Genomic DNA, 25,804 nt, shown 5'->3' on the forward strand with positions numbered 1-25,804 from the left:
AAGTTCTGGAAATAAGAGCTTTGAATTTCAATGTTTGTAAAATGATTCCCTAGAGACTTCACTGAACCTGTGTGTGCTTCAGTTTTATAATCTCTCAAAACAGAAAATAATCTAATGAGGAATATCTAATTCATGTAGTTATATATTACAAACTATATGACATCTTAAGAGAACTGAGAAAAACCACACACATTTAATGGTGAATTAGGAAAGTTTAGCAGTACTCATCTGTTCTCATTTCCAATTTATCACATCATTTAAACTGGAAGATTTACAAGAGCATCAGGCAAAAAAATAAGATAAGTATAAATAAAAAGCACAAGAAGAAGCAAATTTGTTACTACTTGAAGTGTAAGAGTTTTGTCAAATGGATAAGCAGTTAGATTTTACTACAAAACGGAGTTTATGTAAGGCCAATAGAAAGATTCCAATTATTGTTAAATACCCAAAGTAGAAATTTGCTGTTAAATTGCTGTATAGTATCGGTCTCAGGATGGTGTTTGCAAAGATCTTATTTTATGGACTGAAATATCACAGGAATACAACAGAGAAAGCTGAGCTTTAAACACATGGACTTAGCCATAAATATGGCATGAAGAAAATAAATGAAATGTAGTTTTTTTTCAAAGAGGCTGAATGACCGATTTTGAGGGGTCTTGAGAGGGCAGTACTGTACCTAAGAATTCTACTTACAATGGAAAAACTGACACAACATTAGGAATTTAAAAACTAATCAGTGGTAAAATTATGTAACTTTGCCACTCTTGGTAAGTTTTTCTTTCAATCAAAATATTTATTCTTCATAATAAATGTATCAAAAACAATTTAAGATTTATATCTTATGATGAGTAGGGAAGTGCCTTACATATAATAGACACTTAACAAATATTTATTGAATAAATAAATGAATAGCTTTTTAAAAAAAGTTTCATTGGACCCATATCTTTGGTTTCAACCTTGGGACTAGATTTAAATGATTTTTGGAGGGGACTAGACCTGTGATTTCAATTTATATAGAAAGCTCCACGTATGAAATTGCCTTTACTAATGCAGATTGGTATGTATTCTGCAACTTACAGTCTAAGCTGTCTGGGGCACTGAGGTGTTAATGAACTTGCCCAGGCAGAGTCACAAAGCCAGAAAGGGTATGAGGAAACACTTGAATCTAAAACTTCCTAATCTTAGGCAAACTCCTTATCCTCTGGGCCATGCTGCCTCCCACCATTTAAACAATAATTTATTTAATGTCTATGGAACACATGCTATTAAAAAACAGAATGACCATTATAAAATTAAAGAAAATCATTGTGAATAATTGGAGTTAACTGTAGTGCCATGCTCATCATGAAAAGTACAATGGCGGGGCAGCTAGGTGGCACAGTGAGTAGACCACCAGCCCTGGAGTCAGGAGGACCTGAGTTCAAATCTGGCCTCAGACACTTGACACACTTACCAGCAGTATGACCTTGGGCAAGTCACTTAACCCCACTTGCCCTGCCTTCCCCCTCAAAAAGAAAAGTACAATGGACATTCAGGACACCTAGATTTCTGTTCCATTAGGCCACTGAAGGCCTATCCATTGGATAGAGCCCTGGGCCTGAATCAGAGTTCAAATCCAATCTTAGACACTTACTAGCTGTGTGACCCTGTACAAGTCACTTAACCTCTGTTCTCCTCAGTTTCCTCAACTATAAAATGGGGATAGTAATAGCATCTACCTTGTGGGGTTATAGTGAGTATCAAATGAGATACACGTGAAAAGCACTCTTCACGGTACCTGGCACATAGCAGGCCCTATATAAATGCTTATTCCCATCCTTTCCTACTTCTACCTCTGATTCACTAGATGGCCTTGGACAAGGTCACCTAGTCAATCAATTGTGCGTCTCCAGAATCATAAAAAATCAAAGAAATTTAGAGGTGGAATGGACTTAGAAATCATCTGATCCATCTAATTTATTTCAGGGATGAGTTCCCTCATCTAACCCTGGTATGCTGTTGCCTTCAGTCCTCTTATCACTTTGGTTGCCCTCTGTGAACTTCGGTTCGTTGGTGACCTTCCTACAGTCTGGTACCCAAAACTGAATACAAAATTTCCAATACAGTGTGCTATATTTAGGAAGGGCGCTGACCAACTGAAGTCCATACAGACGAGGATAGTCAGGATGAAGATCCTGGAGATAATATATGAGGATCAGAGAAGATTTATGGAAAGCTAATAGCAGAGCTGACTTCATATATGTGAAAACCTTTCTTGTAGGACAGGGAGTATACTTGTTCTATGTGGCTCAAAGGGCAGAGCCAGAAGCAATGAACTCAGTTTTATATTAGGAAAATATCCTGTCAGAGTTGTCAAAAGGTGAAATGAGCTACCCTGAGAGGCACGAGGCTCCCTAATCAGGGGCAATCTTCAAGCAGAGGATGGAACACCATTGGTCAGGCAGGAATGACTTCTGGGGTCCTTTTCAACTCTGAGTTTCCATGATACTAAGAACCAGAGAAGTGAAATGATTTGCCCAAGATCATGAATGGGTTAGGATGATTGGAAAACACTACTGAAATCAGAATATCAGAGGCACTATGGTGTAGTACAAAGAGCAATGGTGTTTGGTCCAGAAATCCCATTCCTGGGTTTGTATTCCAAGGAGGTAAAGGACAGAGTTAAGATTTTATATGTAACAAAATATGTCAAAAGCACTGTAAGGAGGATGCTCATCAACTGGAGAATGCTTGAGCAAATTCTGGAACATGAAGGTATAGGCATATAAGCACCACAAACAATGTTGACTTAATAATTCAAAGAAACATGAGAACACTTGTATAAATTGGTGCTAAGTGAACAGGACTAGAAAAATATACGCAATCAATGTCCACAATAATGTAAGTAAAACCAATGCAAAAAAGCAACTCAACACAGAATAAATGCAACGACCAAAGCTCTATACCAAGGTCACATGACAATGAATGCTCAAAGCCAGACGAAATGGCTGGTTGGTCCAGTGCTTAGAAGAGGGTCTGGCACACAGTAGGGGCTTAAATATGCTGGCTGACTAATTGATTGCTTTAATTTATTATAAGGTTCCTGGGGGATGGGAAGGATAGATATGGAAATGATCATGCTATAAAATACACAGACATTGAACAAGATCTCAAGAAAAAGGTATTACTGTTAAAAGAAGACTTGCACTCACATATTTGTTCTGACTCTTATTAGATATATGACTCTAGGCAAGCCACTCAAACTGTGTGAGCCTTGGTTCCGTTATCTTCAAAATGGGGACAACAATGATTTGTGTTATCTATTGCATAAGGCTGTTGTGAAAAAAATACTTAGCCTTAGGATGCCATGTAAATATTAGCTTTCATTATTGTTTATCATAACTATTATTATTATTAACCTCTTTCTGTCAGTTTTCTCAGAAGTTAGAGGAAGGAATAAGATAAGCTGCTACTCCAGGCTTAATTCTGACCAACATTAAATAATGGATTAATGAAGTCAGCGAATTTTAGAAGAAGATTGTATCTTTAAATGTTTTGGTTATTAGGTTCTTTAATAACCAAAAGAAGAGAATACTTGGAACAATCAAACCTATATGCTAGACTTTAGGAAAGTCCATTTCAAAAGTTTCAGAGAAAATAAAGGCATAATCTCATGACCTAACATTCTACAAGGGAAATAGTCTTCCACAAAGAAAACCTGGCAATTCAGGCACAAGTAATTCCTAGGGCAGCTAAGGTGGCACAGTGGAAAAAGCCCCAGGCCTGGAGTTAGGAGGACCTTCTGGCCTTAGACATTCACTAGCTATGTGACCCTGGGGAAGTTACTTCACCACATTTGCCTCAGTTTCCTCATCTGTAAAATGAGCTGGAGAAGGAAATAGCAAACCAGTCTAGTGTCTCTGCCAAGGAAACCCCAAATAAGGTCACAAAGAGTTGGACATGATTGAAACGGCTGAACAACAAGAACAATAATTTCACTGAGGAAGAAAAGAGCAAGGCACCTAAAGAAAGTGACATGATTTCACAGGAAAAGCACCAAAGGAATTCTCAGATCTGAAAAGGATGTATATGTAAAAAAATAGAAGATGGACCAAATAATCAAAGATAAATACAAAACAATGGCATAAGAATAACTTTGGGAAGACTAAAACTGGGAATGAGCTGAGGCTCAAGGAAACATGTCAATAACAAAAAGGGCTTTTTAGGTATGTTTGGAACAAGAAAAATAAAAAAATGGAATGTATTCACTGAAGTGTAAAGTTAACACAAGTCTTTATAGATCTCTTCCTCCTCAAACTTCTAAATCCTCCTACAGCACTTAGCCTGCACCACCTCTTTTGAATTAATCTCTCTCCCTTTAATTACACCACACACACACACACACACACACCCTATTAGAATATAAGCCCTATTTAAGTTGTCCTTCTAATGCCTTGTACAGTGCCTTACACGTGACAGGCACTTAACAAATTTTTTTAACTGAAATGGTTGTTGAATAATTGACAGAAAGTCAAACTAGTCTTCTCCAATATTTCCTTTGTCTACCGTTTTTTATGAAGGATAATAATCTTTAAACTAAAATCCTTGAAAAAAAAACATAGCTAAGAGGGAACTGAAGTCCAAGAAAAATTAGCTGGATAGAGAGGACGTGGCTGATCTAAGTGGGTTTATGTCATCTAGCTCAGGTGAATCACATTCTATGTCACTGAAGAACAAAATCTGCATGATGTCAAAGAACTGCTGACTGTAACCTTTGAGGAATGGTGGAGAAGAGAAGAAATGCCAGAAGTCTGGAAATAGAAAAGTGTCCTGATTGTCAAAATGGGAAAGAAGTTTGATTCTGAGTTTGAGATTCATTTGCCTTACTATGATCTCATCAATGTGCAGATTCCCACTCCTCACCTCCTCCTTATATTGTGTAATTCTTGCCCATTTTCCCCTAAATTTTTCCTAGAGGATCTACCTAATGGACTGCACGTTATCCTGTCAATCTTTTACCAATGTGGCATTCAAGCTGTTCATCTGTTAAAGCCTCACTCTCTTTGCAGGACTTTCCCAAATCCTTTGCTGATCATATCAAATGTCAGCTTTTAACATCACAAAAGAAATAATTGTTGGCAAGACGCTACAGCCTACTTATGACTACCACGTACACAGCTTCGATTTGGAGAGTACAATGTTTGCTGGTTTGTGGTCATATTATATAGCAAGCATCACTGAAAGAATGTATCTGTTAAAATTGTGTTTTCAGTTGGGAAGTCAGTAGTGCAGAATCACTGAAAGTGACGTATAATTTCCCGACTGCAATCCAGCCACCTCTCTTCTTTAGATTCATGTCAGTGGTCTATTCGCATACTATTCATTTGTACTGACAATGCAAGTCATATGTAGCAACATATTAACTTATTGGGTTACCTACCAAATTATATTTTACAGTCTATACAATAAGCATTCATTATCCAGCTGGGGAATACAAACGTCTGTACTCTGCTTTAGTCAGACCACATCTGTAGTATTGTATTCAGTTCTAAGGATCATATTTAGAGGCAACTAGGTTACACAGTGTATAGAGAGCTGGGCCTGGAGTTAGGAAGACCAGATTTCAAATCTGGCCTCAGACACTTAATAACTGTGTGACCTTGGGCACCTCAGTTTCTTCAACTATAAAATGGAGATAACAGCACCTACCTCCCAGGGTTGTTCTGAGCATCAAATGAGATAACATATGTAAAGCCCTTAACACAGTGTCTGGCACATAGAGGGCACTATATAAATGCTGGATATTATTAATATCATCATTATTATTAAACTATTACATTTGAAAAGGTGGGCTTTTGCTTTAATGGGAAGTTTGAGGTCAGTAAAAGGGCTTTGTAGTATCCACAGCCACATACGCCATGTTCCTCCTCATTTTCACTCTGAGTCCAACTCCTTGCTCATCTCTACTGTCCTTCTCAGATATACATACCACTGGACAAGCTCAGTCTGGAGGGTGTCCACACAGATGAATGTTGAAATCTGGACAATAGACATTCTTCATCCACTTTGCCTTTCTGATTTGACTAGACAGGCCAAACGTCTCTGAGAAATTGTAGATTACTCAAAGCAACTAGTGTTGCTCTCTGACATGAGACATAGAACATTAGTGCCCCCAAAAAACCAAAGATGAGTATCACACAATGGGCAATGGAGAAGTATATGATGCGTTCAAACAATCTTCAATAGATAACCAATAAGGAACTCTGAAGAAGAATAGGAGTAGAGGATGCCATAAAGGAATCAAATGGCAGAGAAAACTGCATGGTCACATTCAAAGTGAAGGATGACAGGCTGTAAACAAAGTGCTCCATTGGTACCATTACAACATAAGGAGAAAGCATAGAAGGCCTCCAGCATGTTGGATGGACCCAATGCGGAGAATCTGGATGAGAAGATAGACAGGTATGGTGGGTTACAATCTATATTACTTGAGGAAACTCCCAAATGGATGGGATCGCAGATCTATATGAGTACAGGAGATGTCATTATGCAATGTGCAGACTATTTCTTCCCAGCTTTGTGTAATTTATAAACACAAGAATGTCATTTATGACTTTAAGCTATTTCCTCATGAAAATGTTAAGTAGCACCAGCTCAATCAAAGATGTCTAAAGCACTCTACTAGTAACACCCTTCCAAATCAGCACTGAATGATTAATGACTTCATCCACTTAATTACTACAATCTAATTTGCATCCCTTCATCTTTGCTACAAGAACACCACAAGACACTTTGTCAAAGACCCTGCTCAAATCTAGATTAAACTAGATACTGTGCTTGGTGTCATGGAAAGAGGACCTGAGTTAAGGCCACTTAAGACTCTTAAACTCTATGGGCCTCTGGACTTTTCTACCTTTTCAGTCTTCTTCCCCTTTCTTCCCCTCCACATACTCTACTATCCAGACACTGGTCTGTTTGCTGCTCTTCTTTCTTACATAATATTCCATTTTCTCACACCATTCCTTGGAATTGTCTAATTCCAAATTGCTTTCCAGAATAATTGGTCCAATCCACAGCTCAACCAACTATACATCAGGGTTCCAGTATTTCCACAGCACCCCCGATGCTGACCATCTCATCTTTTGTCATTTTTGCCAATTTGCTAAGTGTGGAGCAGCCTCAGCGTTGTATTGATTTGCATTTGTTATTGTTGATGATTTCGAGCATTCTTTCACATGGTAGTTCTTTTGCAAACTGCTTCCATTCATTATTGGGTTAAGAAATCAACCTTCCCCCATTGCTGTGAAAAGTATATGATCTACTTCTCTTTTAAATTTTTCATGGTGTGATCTTTAATATATTCAGGGAATGTATTCATCTGGAATTTATCGTAATGCATGGTACAGAATGTCATTCTAAATCTAATTTCGGATGGTCTACTTTCCAATTGTTAATTTTTTCTAGTATCTCTTGTCAGTCAAATAGGTAGTTCTCTTCTATGCAATCTGTGGTTTGGGGCTTATCCCAACACTGACTCATTGAATTCAATTATTTCTGATTCTTACTTTTCTAGTTTGTTCCACTGATCTTTTTTGTTTGTTTGTTGGCTTGTTTTAAACCAGTTCCATATAGTTTTGATAATTAGTTCTTTATAATGCTGCTCTCCTTTTATTACTATTTTATTTATTTATTTATTTATGTGTTTATCTATCTATGTATTTATTTGTTACTTATATTATTTTTTGCTATTTTCCTTGGTATTCTAGTGCTTTGGTTCCTCCAAATGAATTTTGTTACAATTTTGTCAAGCTCTATAAGGTATCCACTTTGGCATTTTGGTTGGTATAGCAACAAATCTATAGATCAAATTTGGTAGTTTGGGCATTTTTAACATGTTATTATGTCTCAGCCATGAGCAGTGATTGTATCTCCGATTATTTAAGTTTTTTTTTAAAGTTTTTTTAAAAGGATCATTTGGGCACAGGGGATAGAGTGTTAGGCCTGGAGTCAGGAAGACTCATCTTCCTGAGTTCAAATCTATTCCTCAGACACTTACTAGCTGTGAGACCCTGGGCAAGTCACTTGAGCCTATTTGCTTCAGTTCTTTATCTGTAAAATGAGCTGGAGAAGGAAATGGCAAAAGATTCCAGAATCTTGGCCAACAAAACCTCAAATGGGGTCAGAAAGAGTCGGATACACGACTGAACAACAGCAAGGATCATTTTGTTTCCACATCTACACAGTTATTGAATATGGTTTGGTAGGTTGACTCATACATATTTTATGCATTTTGTACCTATTTTGAATGTGGCTTCATTTTTTCTTATTGCCTCCTAGATTTTGTTATTATCATGCAGAAATGCTACTAATGTTTGTGAATTTTGCATGTTCCCCAATTACTGAAGCTAATTAATTTTTTTCAATTACTTTCTTTGCTGATTCTGTAGGATTTTCTAAGTAAACCCTCATGTTATCAGAAATAGTTTTGTCTGTTCTTTTCCTGACTTATGCTTTTAGTATCTTTCACTTACCTTATTTATATTGCCAGTATTTCTAGAACAATGTTAGATAACATAAGGGACATGAGGCATCCCATCTTTATTCCCTTGTTTGCTGATAAAACCTCTATTGTTTCCACATTGCATAAAATGCTCACTTTTTGTTTTAGAAAGATGCTTTCATTATATTAAAAAAGATTCCTCTATGCCTATACTTTGTAGACTTTTTAGCATTAATTAATGTTGTACTTGTCAAAGGTTTTTTTGGCATCTATCAATATTGTCATGTGGTTTGGGGTGTTTTTGTTTTAATATGATTAATTATGTTAATTGTTTTTCTACCTTGGAGCTGTGGATTGATTACTGTAATCTGTCTGATAAAATTTAAAAATTTCTAATTGATATTCATTAATCATACTGTGCTATACTTCTCTTTCTTAGCATTATCCTTCCCCACTTTAGGCATCAGGAATATGCTTACCTCATAAAAAGTTCAGCAAAAATGTTTTATTTCTCAATTTTTGTGAATAATTTGTATGATATAGATATTAATTGTTCATTAAAAGTTTGAAAGAATTCTCCTGTAAATATATCTAGAACAGTGTTTTATTTTTCCTTTGGTAGTTCCTTTGCAGCTAGTTTAATTTCCTTTTCTCAGATTAAGTTATTAAATATATTAATTTTTTTAAAGTCACAAAAGTCATCCCTCTGGACTCTTCTTCCTCCCTTACTGCCATTATCCAAACAGTTCCCAAGTCTTACTGACTCTATCTCCACAATACCTCTCACAGCAATATCCTCCTTTCACTCACACAGTCAATACCTTCACTCAGACCTACATCACCTCTCACCTGGACTATTGCAATAGCATCCTAATTGGTTTCTCTGCTTCAGGTCTTTCTCTTCCTCTGGTATTCCTAAAGCCCAGGCTAACAACATCACTCTCCTACTCAAGAAGCAACTGCAGATACCAATGGCCTCCAGGATAAAAATACAAATTATTCTCTTTGGAATTTAAAGTTCTTCAAAATCTGGTTGCAGCCTGTATTTCCTGGCTTGTAGTACTATACTCTTTTTTACACCCTTTATATTCCAGTCAAACAGGTCTCCCTTGCTGTTTCCCCATACTCATCTGTGACTTTTTATTTAGAGGGGGAAAGGCAGGGTAATTGGGGTTAAGTGACTTGCCCAAGGTCACACAGCTAGTAAATGTGTTAAGCGTCTGAGGCCAGATTTGAACTCAGGTCCTCCTGACTCCAGGGCCAGTACTCTACTCACTATGCCACCTAGCTGTCCCTATCCATGACTTTTAAGAGAGTATCTGTCCCCTATGCCCAGAATGCCCTCCTCCTTTCTCACTTTTTCCTCAAAATCCCTTGCTCAGATCAGGTGCTACTTCCTACAAGAGGCCTATCTTGATCATCTCTCTGGCTAAGGCCCTCTGTCCAAGAAATTATTCTTTTGTTTTTACTCTATGTATTTAGTATTTATGTTCTTTTGTTTGCCCCCAAGAGAAAGTAAGTTCTTCAAAGGCAGGAGTTTTGTTTTTGTCCTTGTACCTAGCAAAGTGGCAGGGACATAGTAGGTGCATAATAAATGCTTCTTGAACATATAAATAAAAGAAATTTAGTTTTCTTTCAGTTTTTTCAATTACACTTAATGCTGCTATGAAACTCTTGAAACACAATTCTTTTTTGTGTTTCATAATGCTACAATTATTGGTTCAAAGGGCATGATTATTTTAATAATTTTTACTATGCTCCCCAAATAAGATTGTATAAGTTTGAAATTCCATCAGCAATGAATGCCAGGGTACACGTTTCTCTAAATCCTGACCAGCGTTGAAAGTGATGGAACAGGGAATAAGAAAATATTGCTATCCAAGCTGATATCTATCCAAGCATATTGGATTAATTTAAAAAGTAGCAACTTTTCTTTTCTGGGCTATCTCGGGGGGAGAGATAAAACACACCTAGGTATTTACAAGGAAAATAACTTAATGGTCTGGAAGAATTAAAGGAATATAAGGCCAAAAGCATAAGAAAACAAAGGAGGTATAGAATCATTCAAAAACAAGCCTAATATCTGTGATTTCTCATCAATCTTTACTCCAAATTGAACTACCCCCACCTCTTATTTTACAGCATTTTCAGTTAAAGCATTCCAACTGCCCATTAAATCTGTATTCTTAATTGTAATGTAATAATGCATTCTTAATTATGTCTTTCTTTTAAGAATTAGAAGAGACCTTCAAGGTCATTACGTCCAATCTGCTCATTTTAAAGTTGAGACTCAGAGAGGTTAAAAGACTTTCTTACGGTCCCACAGCCAGTAAGCACCAGAAGAAGGATCTGCACACAGACTCTCCAGATTCCAAGCCCAGCACTACACTTACCATTACAAAATTCTGTTTCAAGTAACAGTATTGCTGCTATAGGAACAGCACCTCTTCCAACCCCAAAATACTTCTTGATTTATTTTTCTTGTAGCATGTACTGCCTCTCTTGCCAGAAGTGGAAATCAGAGACAAGTGGGGTGGCAATGAGCCATGAAAGCCTCCCTAGCAGAGTACCCCAAAACTTCAGAGGGCTACAGGTTCATCACTGATATAAAAGTCTGAACTGGAAGGAGCCTGGGAGCCCAATAGCTACTCCAAGTGTATTCTCGGCCTGGGCTAGTTCTTGATCCACAGTATCTACAAGCAGATTGGTCAGTGCTTGGGTCTGGCCAGGAGTTCAATATGACTAAACAGGTTTTGGCTGGTACCCTCACTCAGAGGGAATTTATATTTCTCTGTGAGATGAGGGAAGCATAATCAAAGAACCCATCCATTCATTCATCCATCTAACCACCTACGTTTCCACCCACCCAACCATTCACTCATTCATCAATTCATCCACCAATCCAAAGGTTCTAGGCAGAAAGCATATCATTACCCTTTCTTACATTTAGGTAGCTATAAACCCAATCACTTAATCCTAAAGCAATCCTGAGAAGCCCTGAGAGAGTTGGTATAAGACTGAAAAGAGTGACTCAGGATATGCAGTAGCTTGGTGGTACTCAATGATGCATGTACATTGTAATGACTAATAATTCTACTGTGAAATGAAAGACATTATCCATTTTTGTGATGAAGACACCGGACGTAAAAAGAGCAAAATGATTTGCCCAATGAAACAGAGTAAGTCTGTGTTGAGTGGGGAAGTAGGAAGAGGTGGTAAAAAAAAAGAGTGACATAGAGCCATGGAATGATATTCTCTATGTCAATGAAGAATGTAACATTGGATTAGATCCATGAACACCTTCTATTTTGTTGCCCAACTTGCCTCAGGCGATTGTTTGTGGCCTTTCCTGGCATCATCCTCATAGGTTAGGAGACATCCACAAATCCCTTTAATAACCAGCTATAATCCATTCATTTATCCCAATCCTCCTTTGAGCCTCTTGGGCTTTTCCATCTGCATGAGGTCTCATAGTAACAGGTCCCCCTGTGACTTTGTGCAGGGAAACAGACCACTGGTTCCCCACTGGTGGTCAGGGACATTGGGCTCCAGAGCAGGCCCAGATGTGCAGTACATCACACTGCAGCCTGTGTGGAAGTGACTTATACATAGTAGGCGAATAAATAAAAGAACTTGACTGGATGGTTTCTAAGGTTCCTTCTCAGGCTTAATCTATGAATCATGTTGGACTGAATTCTCCATGGTGAACTATAGCCTCCCCTCGGTTCCCTAGGAAGGACAGTCTGATGTTGATTGGGAAATGGCGCTACAGATTTAATTGTCACATGGTGGCTGGGCTATGAGAACTATGCTGAAAGGCCCTCTGTAGATTTAAGTGGGAAAATTGGTTGTAGGAAATTCAGACTTTTGCCATTACTTCAGACTCACTTGTCTGATTTTTGAATTTCCTCTAAAAGTAATGTAATTTTCATCCGTCTCAGCCTCAGCTTTGCTCCCGTTTTGACCAGGTCTTGGTGCTAGGATACTCTTCTCCATCTTCCTGCCTTCCTTTCCCTGTTTGACTGGTTCTAAGAAGTCTTGCTGTCTGGAAAGAACTTTGCAAAGATTAAGGTATGATATAAATGTGAGTTATCAATCAGAGTAAAATAAACACTGGACGGTGAGTCAGGAGGCCTGAGTATGGCTCCACCTACCATTACCTTGATGTGTAATAGGAGGCAAGTTATTTAACATCTTTTGCCCATGTTTTCCTTTTTTAAGATGAAGGGGATTGGGCTACTGGATATTTAAGGGCCCCTTCCAGCTTCCAAATATACCATGCTATTCATCCTGGAAAAGACAAGGTTATTTAGTCTCCTTTTCAAACATTCGTTTCACTTTGAGAAGTGACACAGGAATCAAATGTTTAACATAAAAATTTTCATTATAAGAGTGTTATTAAGTAACCATATGTTCTGAAGAAAAATAAATCTACATGACTATTTCAAAGTTGAAAAAAGAATGAAAAGTCAACCCATTTCCTAATTTCCTGCAGTTAATACCACCTAAAGTTTGCCTGAAGTATCCATGTTCAAGACAAAGAAGATGGCATTTTGAATTAACCTATTTTAAGGTCTTACTGATTTACTTTTTACAAATGGATTGCAAGCTATAGAAAACAATAGCTCTGAGAATAATAACATGTAATGCCCAAAAAGTCTAAGTGATTTCTAGGTGAAAGCTTCATTTATTTTGAACAATTCTGTTTTTGAAGGGAGCATATGCAAGGAGAAAATAAACCTAAAGAAACAGAAATAGCTTTGTGCTTAGAAGCAAATGGGCAGCAGAAAAAATTATAATCAAAATAATGAGTCTTTCTGGGGAAGGTAGTTTCTCAAGCAAATGTGTTTCCAAATCATCAGAAAATTATTAGTGATATCTTGCTTTAAATGATGCATGACTTAAATAATTCTTTTCATTTTAATCATGAATTAGACAGAAAGATTTCTAAAGTGCCCATTATGCTACAAAAATATGCAAACTAGATTCATGTACAAAGGCAAGAGGCTCAAATAAGAATATACATTAGCTTTCCAAACAGCCATTTGCCATTTAATTTAGTATGACAGTGGGAAAATATAACATAAGTGTAATATTCAGTTTATATCCTGTCTTGGATTGTATATCATCTTCAAGTTTGTTTTATGATTCAGCTATTCCAAGAGGCTGAAAATATGTCATTAAAAATTAATGTGTTATCCTACACAAACTACAAATATTTTAAAATGGGGATATAAATAAAAAATAATAAAAATAGCAAGCCAACTAATACTGAAGAGGGAGGGAGGGAGGGAGGGAGGAGGGAGAGATAGAAGGAAAGGAGAAGACAGGAGGGAGGGGGAAAGAGGGAGAGGTAGTGAGAAAGGTAGTGAGGTAGAGAAAGAGAGAGGGAGAAAGGGAGGGAGGGAGGGAGAGAGAGGGAGAGAGAGAGAGAGGGAGAGGGAGAGGGAGAGGGAGAGGGAGAGATGGAGACTAATTTCAAACAGCCAGTTTCTATTCTAGACCATGTATGGAAACAGACAGACACAGTAAACAGAAGCCAAATATGAGCTCAAGCTCTGACAAGATTTATTTTCTATGTATCCATTATTTTATTCTATATTGCCTAATAATATTTCCTCTGGCGTGTTATATTTTCCAAATAACACTACAAAAATCAAAACTACATATAAATGATAGCATGAAAACGCTGAATTCTGGGTCTGCTGAATTCTGCTCTGGGGCTTTTCTGCAATGTAAGACATTGTCAAGATGAAGATTTCTCATTGTAATATTCCATTTTCAAAGCCACACAATTGTGGGGACCATCATTCTCCATCATCCACCACACCCTCAACCTCGTTCCCCCACCATGATCTCATGTGAGAATACTTTTTTTCCTTGAAAGCAATAAAATTCCAGTCTGAGTAATACATTTTTAGTCTATTTCAAAATAGCAATAATGAACTAGGACTGCCTTAATTTTTCAGCAGCAAAGGTGCCAAACACATCCCACAGTCCTACATAGCTGCTTTTTTTTGAGCTTGCTTTTGTTATAAAGTTCAGGATATATAAGATAGAATGGCACCACCTACCTTACTCTATTTCACCCCCTTTTTGTGTAAATGGGAAACTGAGTGAAAGTCATATTCTTATCAAACGTATAGTTATGGTGACATGGCTGCCTCTGCAACAAATTAAAACACAATGGAGCCACTCCATGCCAAAGATAATAAGGGAATTATTTTCAAAATAGGAAAGATTTGTTTAACACAGACTATAAAGATACCTCTTTGCATTAGAATGAGTGTCCTTCTTTATTGCATACTGATTATTTTCTATAGAATTTAAATTGTACATAAAATTATAATTGTGTCTAGCTTAATGCAAATTGATTGTCCCAATTATTGAGAAAGGATCTGAATTTTAATGGTCTATTTTGCTGGACACATGCCAGGCAAATCAGCAAAAACTAAATATCTCTAACTGTGGAGGTACAGGGGAAGCAGTTATACAGAGAAGGAAGGATAGTTTGTTTGCCTGCTTGTTTTAAATTAGCAAGCTTTTCTCAGGGATGAGAAAATCAGCCTAACTTCCTCTGATAAAAGACACTTTGACACAGCTACTTTGGGGTAATTTAATTTCACCTTGAAAGGCGGCTAAATTCGGACATCGGGAGAACAGGCTTTTGTAGCGGTATCTTCTCATTTGCAAAGCCAAACCTTCTATCTACAGACTAGGTTAGCCATGAAAAATCTGACCTCTCCCCTGAAGGTAGAATCCATATGAAATGCGGCACATATTGTGTTATACAGACGTGGAGGAGGCAGGGTTGTTACTGGGTTTTACTGGAGGGTCTGAGGGGCAGACCACCCCAGATGCTGGCTGCAGACACAGCCCAGCTTCTTGGCTCAGAGTTCAAGCTCAACATATCTCATTTTTATAAATCCAATGTCTACAAAGGAAAATAAATCTCCTTCTTATTTATAGTAACAGGAAAGAACAGACCTCTGTCGTCTTGTTACCCAGATGGTTGTAATGTTTTTATAGTTAAGTTACAACCACTGTTACCCTAGGGATAGATACATCTGCCCCAAATCCTCTGGGATCCTCTCAACCTTAGTTACCAGAACCTTAGATAACAAGTTTAAAAATCACCTCTGTTTAGTGATGTAATAAACTCTTCAGTGCATATACATTTACGACAAAGCTACAGCATACTTCGTAATTTTTAGGGGATTATGGAAGCTCCCATCAAAGTGATATATTTTAGTAACCGAAAAGAGATGTTTTTAATAATACCCCAACGTTAAAAATGGTCCCTCTCTCCTAGAAAAGCATAGTAGAGATTATCAGTTCAGATTCAGGGGAGTGAATTGAAATTTGTTTCCTGTTTTTCCTGAATTGAATTCTCAAGATCCTAAAGGGCTAAGCCACCTATTTAATAGTTTTATAAAAGTATAAAAAAGAAAGCTAGTACTGAGGATCATGAAAGCAATGAGAATTTTTGAGGCATAGACCTGGAAATGTAATCAATGAGCATACTTGGTTTAGAAGTTTTGCTTTACTATATTTCCTCTTTCATTGACACCGTTTTTTTTGTTGGACATCACACCCCTATTATTAAGCTAGTAGTTGAGGAAATTTTCTAGTATGCTTGTCCAGACTGATCTAACCTTAGCTCACAGAATTTTTTTTGTAATTTTCTTTTCACCAAAACTCTATCCTTTATGAAGAACAGAAAAGTGTACTCATAGCTTTTTGATAATCAAAGGTAAATTTACCTCTAAACTCATCTCTCTAAATATGAAAAGTCTATAGGTTATGAGGGTGGTTCCCCCAACTTCAGTTACCAGAAACAACAGAGAAAGCCATAAAAATTATCCCTGCTTAATAACATGAGAAATCATTTAATAATATCATTATTATATACCCAAATCTATACCATAGTTATTACTGTGGATTTATGGGAACAGAAACTGTTACAAAATGACATATTTTAGGTACTAAAAGCTCATGTTAACGATGTTTTAATTTTGAAAATCTGTATTTCTTCCCTTGGAAAACTGGGAACAGTAAGAGATCAGATGATGTGAAAATAGGGAAGGGAAAGGCACAAAGAAGGTGCAGATAAATCTCCAGAACAGCATAATAATACAACATAAATTGTACATTTGGCATCAAAATACTAACTAATCCAATGCTCTGCCCCCACAATTTGCAAAGGACAGGCTGGTTGAGTTCCATTTAAGCAGCAAGTGTCAGTATCATCTAGATGGATACCTACTTTATTTTAATGTCACATTTGGCTAGCAAATAAGCATTACAATTTACATTTGCTAGAAAAGAGTAACTCAAATGCCACTTTAATGCTTTCTTTTATAAGAGATGCCTTTAAAAATACCCTTTTCTAATCAAAGTTGTACATTTTCCTTCTGCAATAAGAAAAGCACACAATTTCCATTTTCGTCTACACAAATACTATTCCCCTTTAGGAAAATAGTTTTTAAAAAGGAAGCTAATCTCAGAAGAACTTTCTGGGGCCTGAAAAGAGATGCTCACTTAAACTGAGGTTAATCCATGAAAATCTCTGTCAGCATCATTTTGTACTATATGGTTAAGAAAAACAAAAAGGTCTACCTTTTTCTTTAACCTCTCTGTAAATATGCATTCTGCTAAACAAGCAAAAACGGAATAAAGTATTGTGCTGTTTTTTTCTTCCAAAAGTAGATGGATATCAATCAGTCTGTTCAAAATTATTTTCTTATATGTATGCCCCTACTACCTCCTAATGCAATAGATCTTCTATAAGTGCTTGATTTGGGAATTTAAACCTTATGTGGACCATCAGAGTAGCAAGCAAACAAACAAACAAACCAAAAAACCAAAATGAAATCTTTTCCAGAAAAAACCACTAGCATATACCTAAGTACTTTCTGGTCATTATTACTTTGAAGTAAGTAATTCTCTCTTTTCATTGGCCAACATGCTTCCTGACTGACAACTATACCTCTTTCCTCTGTAAAGTAAAAAGAGATGCATGAGAATAATTAGCTTCAAATGTGCTGTCTCTAGGCTCTGACTATATCCTGGGACTGAAGATCCCTAAATCAATCAGTCAATAAGTATTCACTAAGTACCTACCTGTGTTAGCCACTAGGTATAACGAGACCTAAAAGAAAAAACAATCCCTGTCCTGTGTATATTCTTTCATTGTAACTCTCTCTGAAAGTGGAATTATTTCAATTCCACATTAAAAAAAACCTGATTTTAGGGGGAAAAATCAAATACAGTATTATCTTTGAAATTCAAAAAAATTTAAAAATCTAATTTTCATTTATCTCATTAAGTAATAAATATTATTTAAAAAAACTCACAAACTAGCAAACTCCTCCTTGAAAATCCTGAAAAACCTAGAGGCCAAACAAAGGTCTAAAATGTGGCAGCAACGTACTGTGGTGGCATGAGCACATCGGAGTCAGAACACTTGGATCTGAATTCTGGCTCTGTTTCTCTGGGACTTTGGACGACTCAACCAGTACGAGCTACAGTTTCTTCATCTTTAAAATGAGGGCAATGAACTGGATGGCCTAAGAGGTCCCTTTCAGCACAAAATCCTATGATCTTATGATTAGCTGGAAGAAGCAAGAGAACACAGCTTGACTATTCTATACGACATTCTCATGGATAAGTCAGGGACAGAAGGAGAGAAGGCATGATAAAGGGAGAAAGAAAGGAAAGAGGGAAGGAGGGATGGAGGACTTACTAAGCACCAGGCACTATATGCTAAGTGCCGGGGATACAAATAGAAGTAAAAATAAAAGACAACCCCGGCCCTCAAGAAGTTTACATTCTAATGGAGGGAGACAACACACAAAAAGAAGTGAAAAAATTGGGGAAGGGGGAAATGAAGTCACCCAGAGCAGGGGAATGAAGTCCAGAAAGTAAGGAGAGAAGGCAGGAGAGAATGATGACTGGCAGGCCCCAGGCAGAACTTACAAAGAGGGAAGGAGGAAAGGAGAAGGGGGTCTTCCTGGTAGAGGTGAGAAGTTTGTAGAGATAGTTGAATGTTCCAAAGGAAAAAGGCTCTAAGAGCTAAGAGAAGTTCCAGAATGAGAGAGCAGCTGAAGCGTGCTTCTGAAGTCCAGAAAGTCAGGAGCAGAGCCAGGCATGGCGTTACGGTATAGTAGGCTCCAGTCCCAGGGCTGCCATTTGACTGGCTACTATGACATTGAGCAAGTCATTTATCTACTCCTGGTCGCAGCTTCCTTGTGCGTAAAATAAAAGTGTTGGGCTGGATGGACTCTGATCCTATGGTACTAAGAATGTGATATCATAATTCATATTTCTGTAGTGTTTTAAGGTTAATAAAACATTGTTATCACCACAACTCTGAGTTAAGATGCTGCAAGTATTGTATCAAGGAGGATGCACTGGAGCCAACTCTATTTGGCTTGTGAGAGCCAAATGTTAGGTTTTCAGTGTGAACATTTATAGCTCAGAAATTGGCAAATGCTACAAATCAAGGCTTGATTTATTATTTTTTAATAATGAAAATTAAACTTAAAATTTTGTGTGTATACATTCTTGTTCCCAGAGAGCCTGGTGGCTAAACATTTACCATCACACTCTTAATTATATCCCCTTTAATAGTTGAAGAAACAAACTCAGTAGGATTAAACGGACCATCCACAGTAACAAAGCAAGAAAGTTCAGAGCTGGGATTTGAACCAATGTCTCCTGATCACACATAAAACATTCGTTCCATTATACTATGTAATGCCATAGGGATGCAATATAAAATCATCTGATTATTATCTATGGTATATGTGCAGTCATTCAAAAACATTTATTTAGCATTGACTATGTAGAATCTAGTATTAATCATTAAGGATAACTAGAAGGAAGTAGAACATAGTCCTCCCCCTCATAAACCTTATAATTTAAAAAGAAAATGATCCATCATATAAAAAAAGATTTACATAAATAGATATGTATGTATATACATATATGTGTGTGCATAAATGTGCATACATACATGTGTATATATACATACACACATGCATACACATATATGTACTCAGAGCATACTGAAGTCAGTGGAACTGCAATTCTGTGAATGAAGCAATGGAACGAGTGTGGTTTGGGATTGTCAAGGAGGAATTTGTGCTGGAGGTGAATTTTAAGTGGAGTTTTGGAGGAAGAGGATTGGAGAGTACTGGTCTCACAGAAATGCTTTTGGCTAAGACGGCTGCCTGAAGGAAAGGCACACATACCTACACACCTGCTCCAGCAAAACCCTAAAGTTTGTACCAGACCAAATAATGATCAAGAAATCCAATGATAACCTGCAGTGAGTGTCTTCTGCCCTAAAATCACACCGAAGACTGAGAGCCTGAGGAAAGAGGGCTGCCATAAAACCAGGACTACCTTCCCCTGCAACCAGAGGATGATCAGAGATACCCGCAGCCTATGAGGTCAAGGGTCTGGAGACAAAAAGAATGATGGGCTCCCTGGTCAGAAAACCCCAGGGTGAGAACCCTCAGACTGGGACACAGTAAGCCAAGTGTATCTGAGGTCCCTAACACTTTGTTCTGAGACACCAGAGAGATCTCTGAAGATCCTAAGTGCTGAGCCTCAAGATTCAGGAGCATCGAACTCCGGCAGGTGGAGGACAGCTCAAGAACCCAGGGTACTCAAGGTGAGACCAAGCAAAGCTTATCACCCCATTCAAAAGTGAAGCAGATGGCAGCCTGGCACAAAACCTCAACTCAGGAACTAAAGTTGGAGAAATGAGCAAATCAAAGAAAACAATGCCCAGTATCAAGTTACTGCAAATTTAGAGATCCCCCAAAAGAAGGGGACAGTGACTCCATGACAACTACAAGTAGGTACTAAAAGGGAAAAGAGGCTTTTCTATAGGTCTACCTAATACTCAAAATAAATGAAGCAAGAGATAAAAAATGAAATAAAAGCTCCTGAGGAAATAATTGGAAAGAGAATAAATAGCTTAAAAGAGAAAGTGGTAAGCCTTCCCCAATAAATAGGCTCCCTGCAAACCTTATTCTGAAGAGTGGAGTAAAAAGGAAAATAACTAGAAACCAAGAGGGTGTCTTAGATTGCCTCTTGTACAATCAGTGAATGGTTGAACATATTTGGTCTTATGAATGTAATAGAATAATATTGTGCCATAAGAAATGATGGAGTCAATTTCAGAGAATCTTGGGTACCATGAACTGATATAGAGTGCAATGAGCAGGACAATGAAAATAATTTATATAAGGACCACTGCAGTGTAAAGAAAAACAGTTTTGAAAGTCTTAAAAATTTTGATCAATGCACTGACCAATTATGTCTCTAAAGGACCTATAATGCATGTTTTTTATCTCCTGACCAAGAAGCAAGAGACAGAGGTGCAGACATACATTTTGGATATGGTCACTGTGTGGATTTGTTTTGCTTGATTATGCTTATGTTTTAGAATTGTTCCTCCCCCACTTCTTGTTATTTAGTTGAGGAAGAGGAGCAAGGACAAGATTAGCAACAGTGATTGCCAAAAATATGAGGACTGCTGAAAGATCTTTTAAAATGCCAAAGGGAACAGAAAGAAATTCAGAAGGAAGCACAGACAAGCAGGACAGTTTCCAAAGTAACATGTAGATGTTATATACTTTTTAAAAAGCAAGTGGTATGAAATGGAGATTCACAGTTTAATAGAAAATCCTCTTTTTTCTGCTGTAAGGAAATGTTCTTTTTTTGCTATTTAAGTTCAGAATTTAAAAAAAAACATCATCTCACAAGGGAAAAAAGATTGGAGGGTATTTCATGCAGATTGGGAATGATACACATAAAATGTAGAAAACTGAAGTAACCCTTAGGGTACGGCAATCAGGTATTTTAAGTGTTCAAGGTGGGATATGAAAGGAGATGAACATAGTTTAATTTGGGGGTTAGGGAGGGCAGAAAGCAAGGGATTTAGGGAAATAAGAAATGGTAGAAGAAATTTGTGAAGTTCATAACCAAAGACTAGTAAATCAATGGCTCAGTGTCACTGGGAAATAGCTGAGAAAAACTGTAACAGATGTAGGTAACATGCTGAGAGGAGTCTCACAAGAACTGATCTGAGATAGATATTATTTACTGCTTTTATCTATGATACGGATTAAAGAATTGAGAATATGCTCATTATGAATGCAGGCACACTAAGCTGGGTGAAGATGTTAACAGCTCAGAAGACAGAAATAGAATGAAAAGTGACTGTAACAAATTTGATAAATTATTCACCAAAAAACCCAAGATACTGTTCAATACTTTAAGTGAAATATTACAAGTTAAAAATTCAATAAACTTCGGGGCCAGAAATAAGCTACACAAATATAGATGGGAAAAGATAAGCATAATACAAACCCCAAGCTCTCAGTGCAACTGATCTCAAGTAGATGGTAGGAAGGAAGAAGTCAGGGAAAAGCAAACTGGTTTGAGAATCCTGCACAGCACAGTTTGGGTATTACCTTCTAGAAATCTAGAAGATGCCTTTCCTGATTCCCTCATCTCCAGTTTTTCAAGGGCTCTTGCTCTCTTGAAATCACCTTGTATAATAACATGTATACTTTGTATTTACTTCTCAGCATCTGTTGTATGCCCACAGTTAAACATAAGCACCTGAATGGCTAGGACTGGTCTCTGTCTCTGTAGGCCTGATACCCAGCACAGTGTCTTGGACATAGCAGATGCTTAAAAAAAAACACTGCCACATCTGTTGTTGAATCTTAGGACATGGATTCAACACCAAGCTCTTCTTACCACCTACAGGATGGTGGATAAATCACCTCTTCCTGGGCATCAGCTGCCTCATAGCAAAATTAGGGAATCCTACTGGACGGACCCTAATTATTCTTTCCAGCTTTAAATCCTAGGGTTTGTTGTCATTAAAGTCCAACACCAATATTTCTCTAGTGATGCTGCCTGATTTTTGTGCAATAACCCAAAAGGTAGTAGAAAGGTGCACACAGAGAAAAGCCACAGGTTACTTGTGCATGAAAAGCTACCTAAAAGACATATCTGATGGTGTACTTAAAGGTGGGCTGGTTATGTATCAAGAATGGCAGACAGGAAATAGACAGACCTAGTGATGCATTGTCATATTTATGGTACTAAAGGAAACATAAGGAAATCCTGTAGCATACTGGGAATTCTTCTACAAGAATTTATGGGAAAACATGGGCAAGAATCACATAGGATTAGAAGGTGGTGGAAGTAGTGGGATCTGCATCACTGGGTAGAATACCCCATTCTGATGAAATCATGAATTCACCAAAGTACCATGCTAAAAAGCACTGTGCTGGGCACTGGAGATGTGAAGATGAAATTCAACACAATCCTCTTTCTTAAAGAGTTTATAAGCAATATCTGGGGTGAAACATACACAAAGTGTTATAACACGACTTAGAAAAGTATTACATAGATAACAGAGGTCAAACGATCCACCAATAAGCATTGATAGGCATCAATATGCCAGACACTGTGATAAGTGATTCAGGGAGGAAGGAATCATTTTTAATTGGAAATATCAGGAAGCTTTTATGAAAGAGGTGACAAGAGATCAAATTACTGTTAACTAATTTTAAGCTTTAAGAACACTGATTGAAAAAAATCATTTGATGAATATAAAATAACTTATTTAATTTATTTATTTTTGGAGGCAAACAGAGTTAAGTGACTTGCTCAGAGTCACACAGTTGGTGAGTGTCTGAGGCCAGATTTGAACTTGGGTCCTCCTGACTCCAGGGCTGGTGCTCTATCCACTGCAGCACTATGCTGCTGCTAAATAACTAATTTAAAAGAGATAATACTGATAATAAAAAATTTATATAGTTCTTTTAAAAGTATATGTCATCTCACTGGAGCATCATACCAAATGTGGTAGAGAGGTACTTTACACATTTTTCACCCATTTTATAGATAAAGAAGCTAAGAGACTTGTTTTTGACCACAAGGCTACTGTACTAAATAGGTCTTCCTGACTCCCAGTGCAGCACTCTATTCACTATTCTCTCAAATGAAAAGCATGCTTATATAAAACAAAATGAACCAAAACACCTGCTGAATAAGAAAAGCAACCTATGGTCCATATCAAAATGGGCTTATCCCACTAACCGTTTATTGGTTAAGAAGAGAATTCATCCAATGGACAACACGAATAAATGGTAAAATTAACCTACAAAGGTACTGCATATTGAGTATTATTCTAAGTCTTTAACCAATGATGAAAAGGAATTCCTATTGTTATATAGGAAAAGTACAGCCTAAGCATGGGCAAGTAGATAATCAAATTACAGGCAATGATGATGTGGTGTCTTCCTCTAAATATAATAATGAGTACGATTTTAACTATTCCTCGAGTGCCATCTTGTTTTCTCCAAACATAAGAGTAATATGATACATGAGGACTGATCAATAGTACTTACTACCTTAGCTTCATTCTCTCGTGCATTTTTCCATGCTGGATACATTGATCTTCCAATTCATTATTTCGTTTCTGCAGCTTTTCCAGTTTTTCCATCAAGTATTTGTTTTCCTGATCAAGATGGGAAATTTCACACCTAGAGAAGTAAAAATCAGAAAAGGTGGTTCTAGCTAGCTTTTGCATTCTATCATGGCTTCTTCTGCCAGATACTCTCGATGTTAACATATACTCCATACTTGAGGAAGCAAAAAAGGTCTAAATGAACATAAAAAAGTACCACCTGAGAAGACAAATGATAAATCAGAAATATTAGTGGAGATTATAATGCCTGATGAAGTTCTTTGCTGACTATGTAGACCTAAGAAAAATGCTGGCTGGCTGGCTGGCTGAATGGATGAGATACTTACTTTAAAAGCTGCCCATCTTGGCAAAAATGTCAGATGTGGTCATGACTACATCTCTTCTTTTTATATTTAGTAGGTAAGTGTCACTAGACCTAATTTCTAGAGCAATAAGTTTTAAAATTCATTTGAAAAATGACATGGGCAGTTCTCAAGATCATGGACATTTTAAAAAAGTTTTCTCTGAAATAGCTTCCTGCCTTGAGACAATATTTTCAGAGAAAAAGAAAATGCATTAAGATTGAACTATTCTTCTAGGTCAGAAGAAGAATTTACATTTGTTTCTCCAACCAATCTTCATCCCTTCTACCGGCAACCTCTTGTCTGAGCTGTCCCAGATGCATGGAACAGTCTCTTCATATTATATAACAGTAATAACATTCTTTTGGACAGAACCTGAGACTGCATTTGTTCAGGGAACTCCCAGTGAAGTAATGACTTCTAATAGTACATATTGACAACTCTTGTGCATCTTCGAAAACTGGATGCAGCACAGCCCAGAAGCAGGTAGCTGATCTTGGAGTCAGGAAGACTTGTTGGAGACCTGACTCTGAAACACCCTGTGTATTTGACCCAGGGCAAATAAGTGGCCTAACTTCTCAGAGATCCAAACAGCTTTCATGGCTCTAAGTGGTGGAGCTGGTGCTGATCTACAGTGCAGGAGTGAGGAATTCCTCAGAAAGGAATTTCTGATGCCAATGAAACCATAAATCCAGAGCAAATGATGATGATGATAAATACATAAGAAAAATAAACACATAAAATAACAACATAGATACAACTATATTAATATCATCATTATTATTACTATTGTTATAGCTGACTTTATATAGTACTTTAAAGTTTATATTATTTAATTTAGGAGCCATCATTGCCAGCTATATTGCCTTATGTCTTGCCACTGGACTCCTGATGACTCTGGAAGAGAGAGTGAGGCTGGTGACTTTGCACAGCCCTGCTTCACTTAAATCCAATTCACTCGCAAGTCAAGACACCTCCCTTCTGATGTCACTGGTCCTCTTCGAGGATGAAGGATGAACAGCAACGATTTCACTTTACCCTCAGAACCACCTTGTGAGGTAGATATTATACTCCTGTTTTATAGATATATCACTTCATCTCTTTCGATCATGCTGCAGTACTCAATTAAAACCCCAACCTTCCTCATTCTTTAAAATGCCAACAAACCTAATAATTGACCCCCTGGCTCCTCCATTCCCTTTTATAAGTGTTCATTTACTTTTATAACCTGATTTTTTATCTGATCTCTCTTAATTAGACTATAAGGGCTGGAACAATACTGCATTCTAAATAATAGCTAATAATAGCTGCCATTTATATAGGGCTTTAAGGTTGGCAAAGTGCTTCACAAAACGGTGTTGGCTCTATTATTATTCCCATTTTACAGATAAGAAAACTGATGCAGAGAGAGGCTAAGTGACTAGGGCCACAGAGTCTGAGGTAGAGAGACAGAAGAGG

The 25,804-nt window shown here is 37.3% G+C and overlaps 1 protein-coding gene across 1 annotated transcript in view; it reads right to left on the reverse strand.

The window, feature by feature from the left end:
- SDCCAG8 (SHH signaling and ciliogenesis regulator SDCCAG8) overlaps positions 1–25,804 on the reverse strand; it is a 285,884-nt gene that overhangs the window by 70,865 nt on the left and 189,215 nt on the right. Inside the window, 1 exon segment of the mRNA XM_036753380.1 lies at positions 23,929–24,060. Within this exon segment, the coding sequence (XP_036609275.1) occupies positions 23,929–24,060 (132 nt within the window).

Source organism: Trichosurus vulpecula, chromosome 4 (genome assembly GCF_011100635.1).
Source record: "Trichosurus vulpecula isolate mTriVul1 chromosome 4, mTriVul1.pri, whole genome shotgun sequence".
Taxonomy (NCBI): Eukaryota; Metazoa; Chordata; class Mammalia; order Diprotodontia; family Phalangeridae; genus Trichosurus; species Trichosurus vulpecula.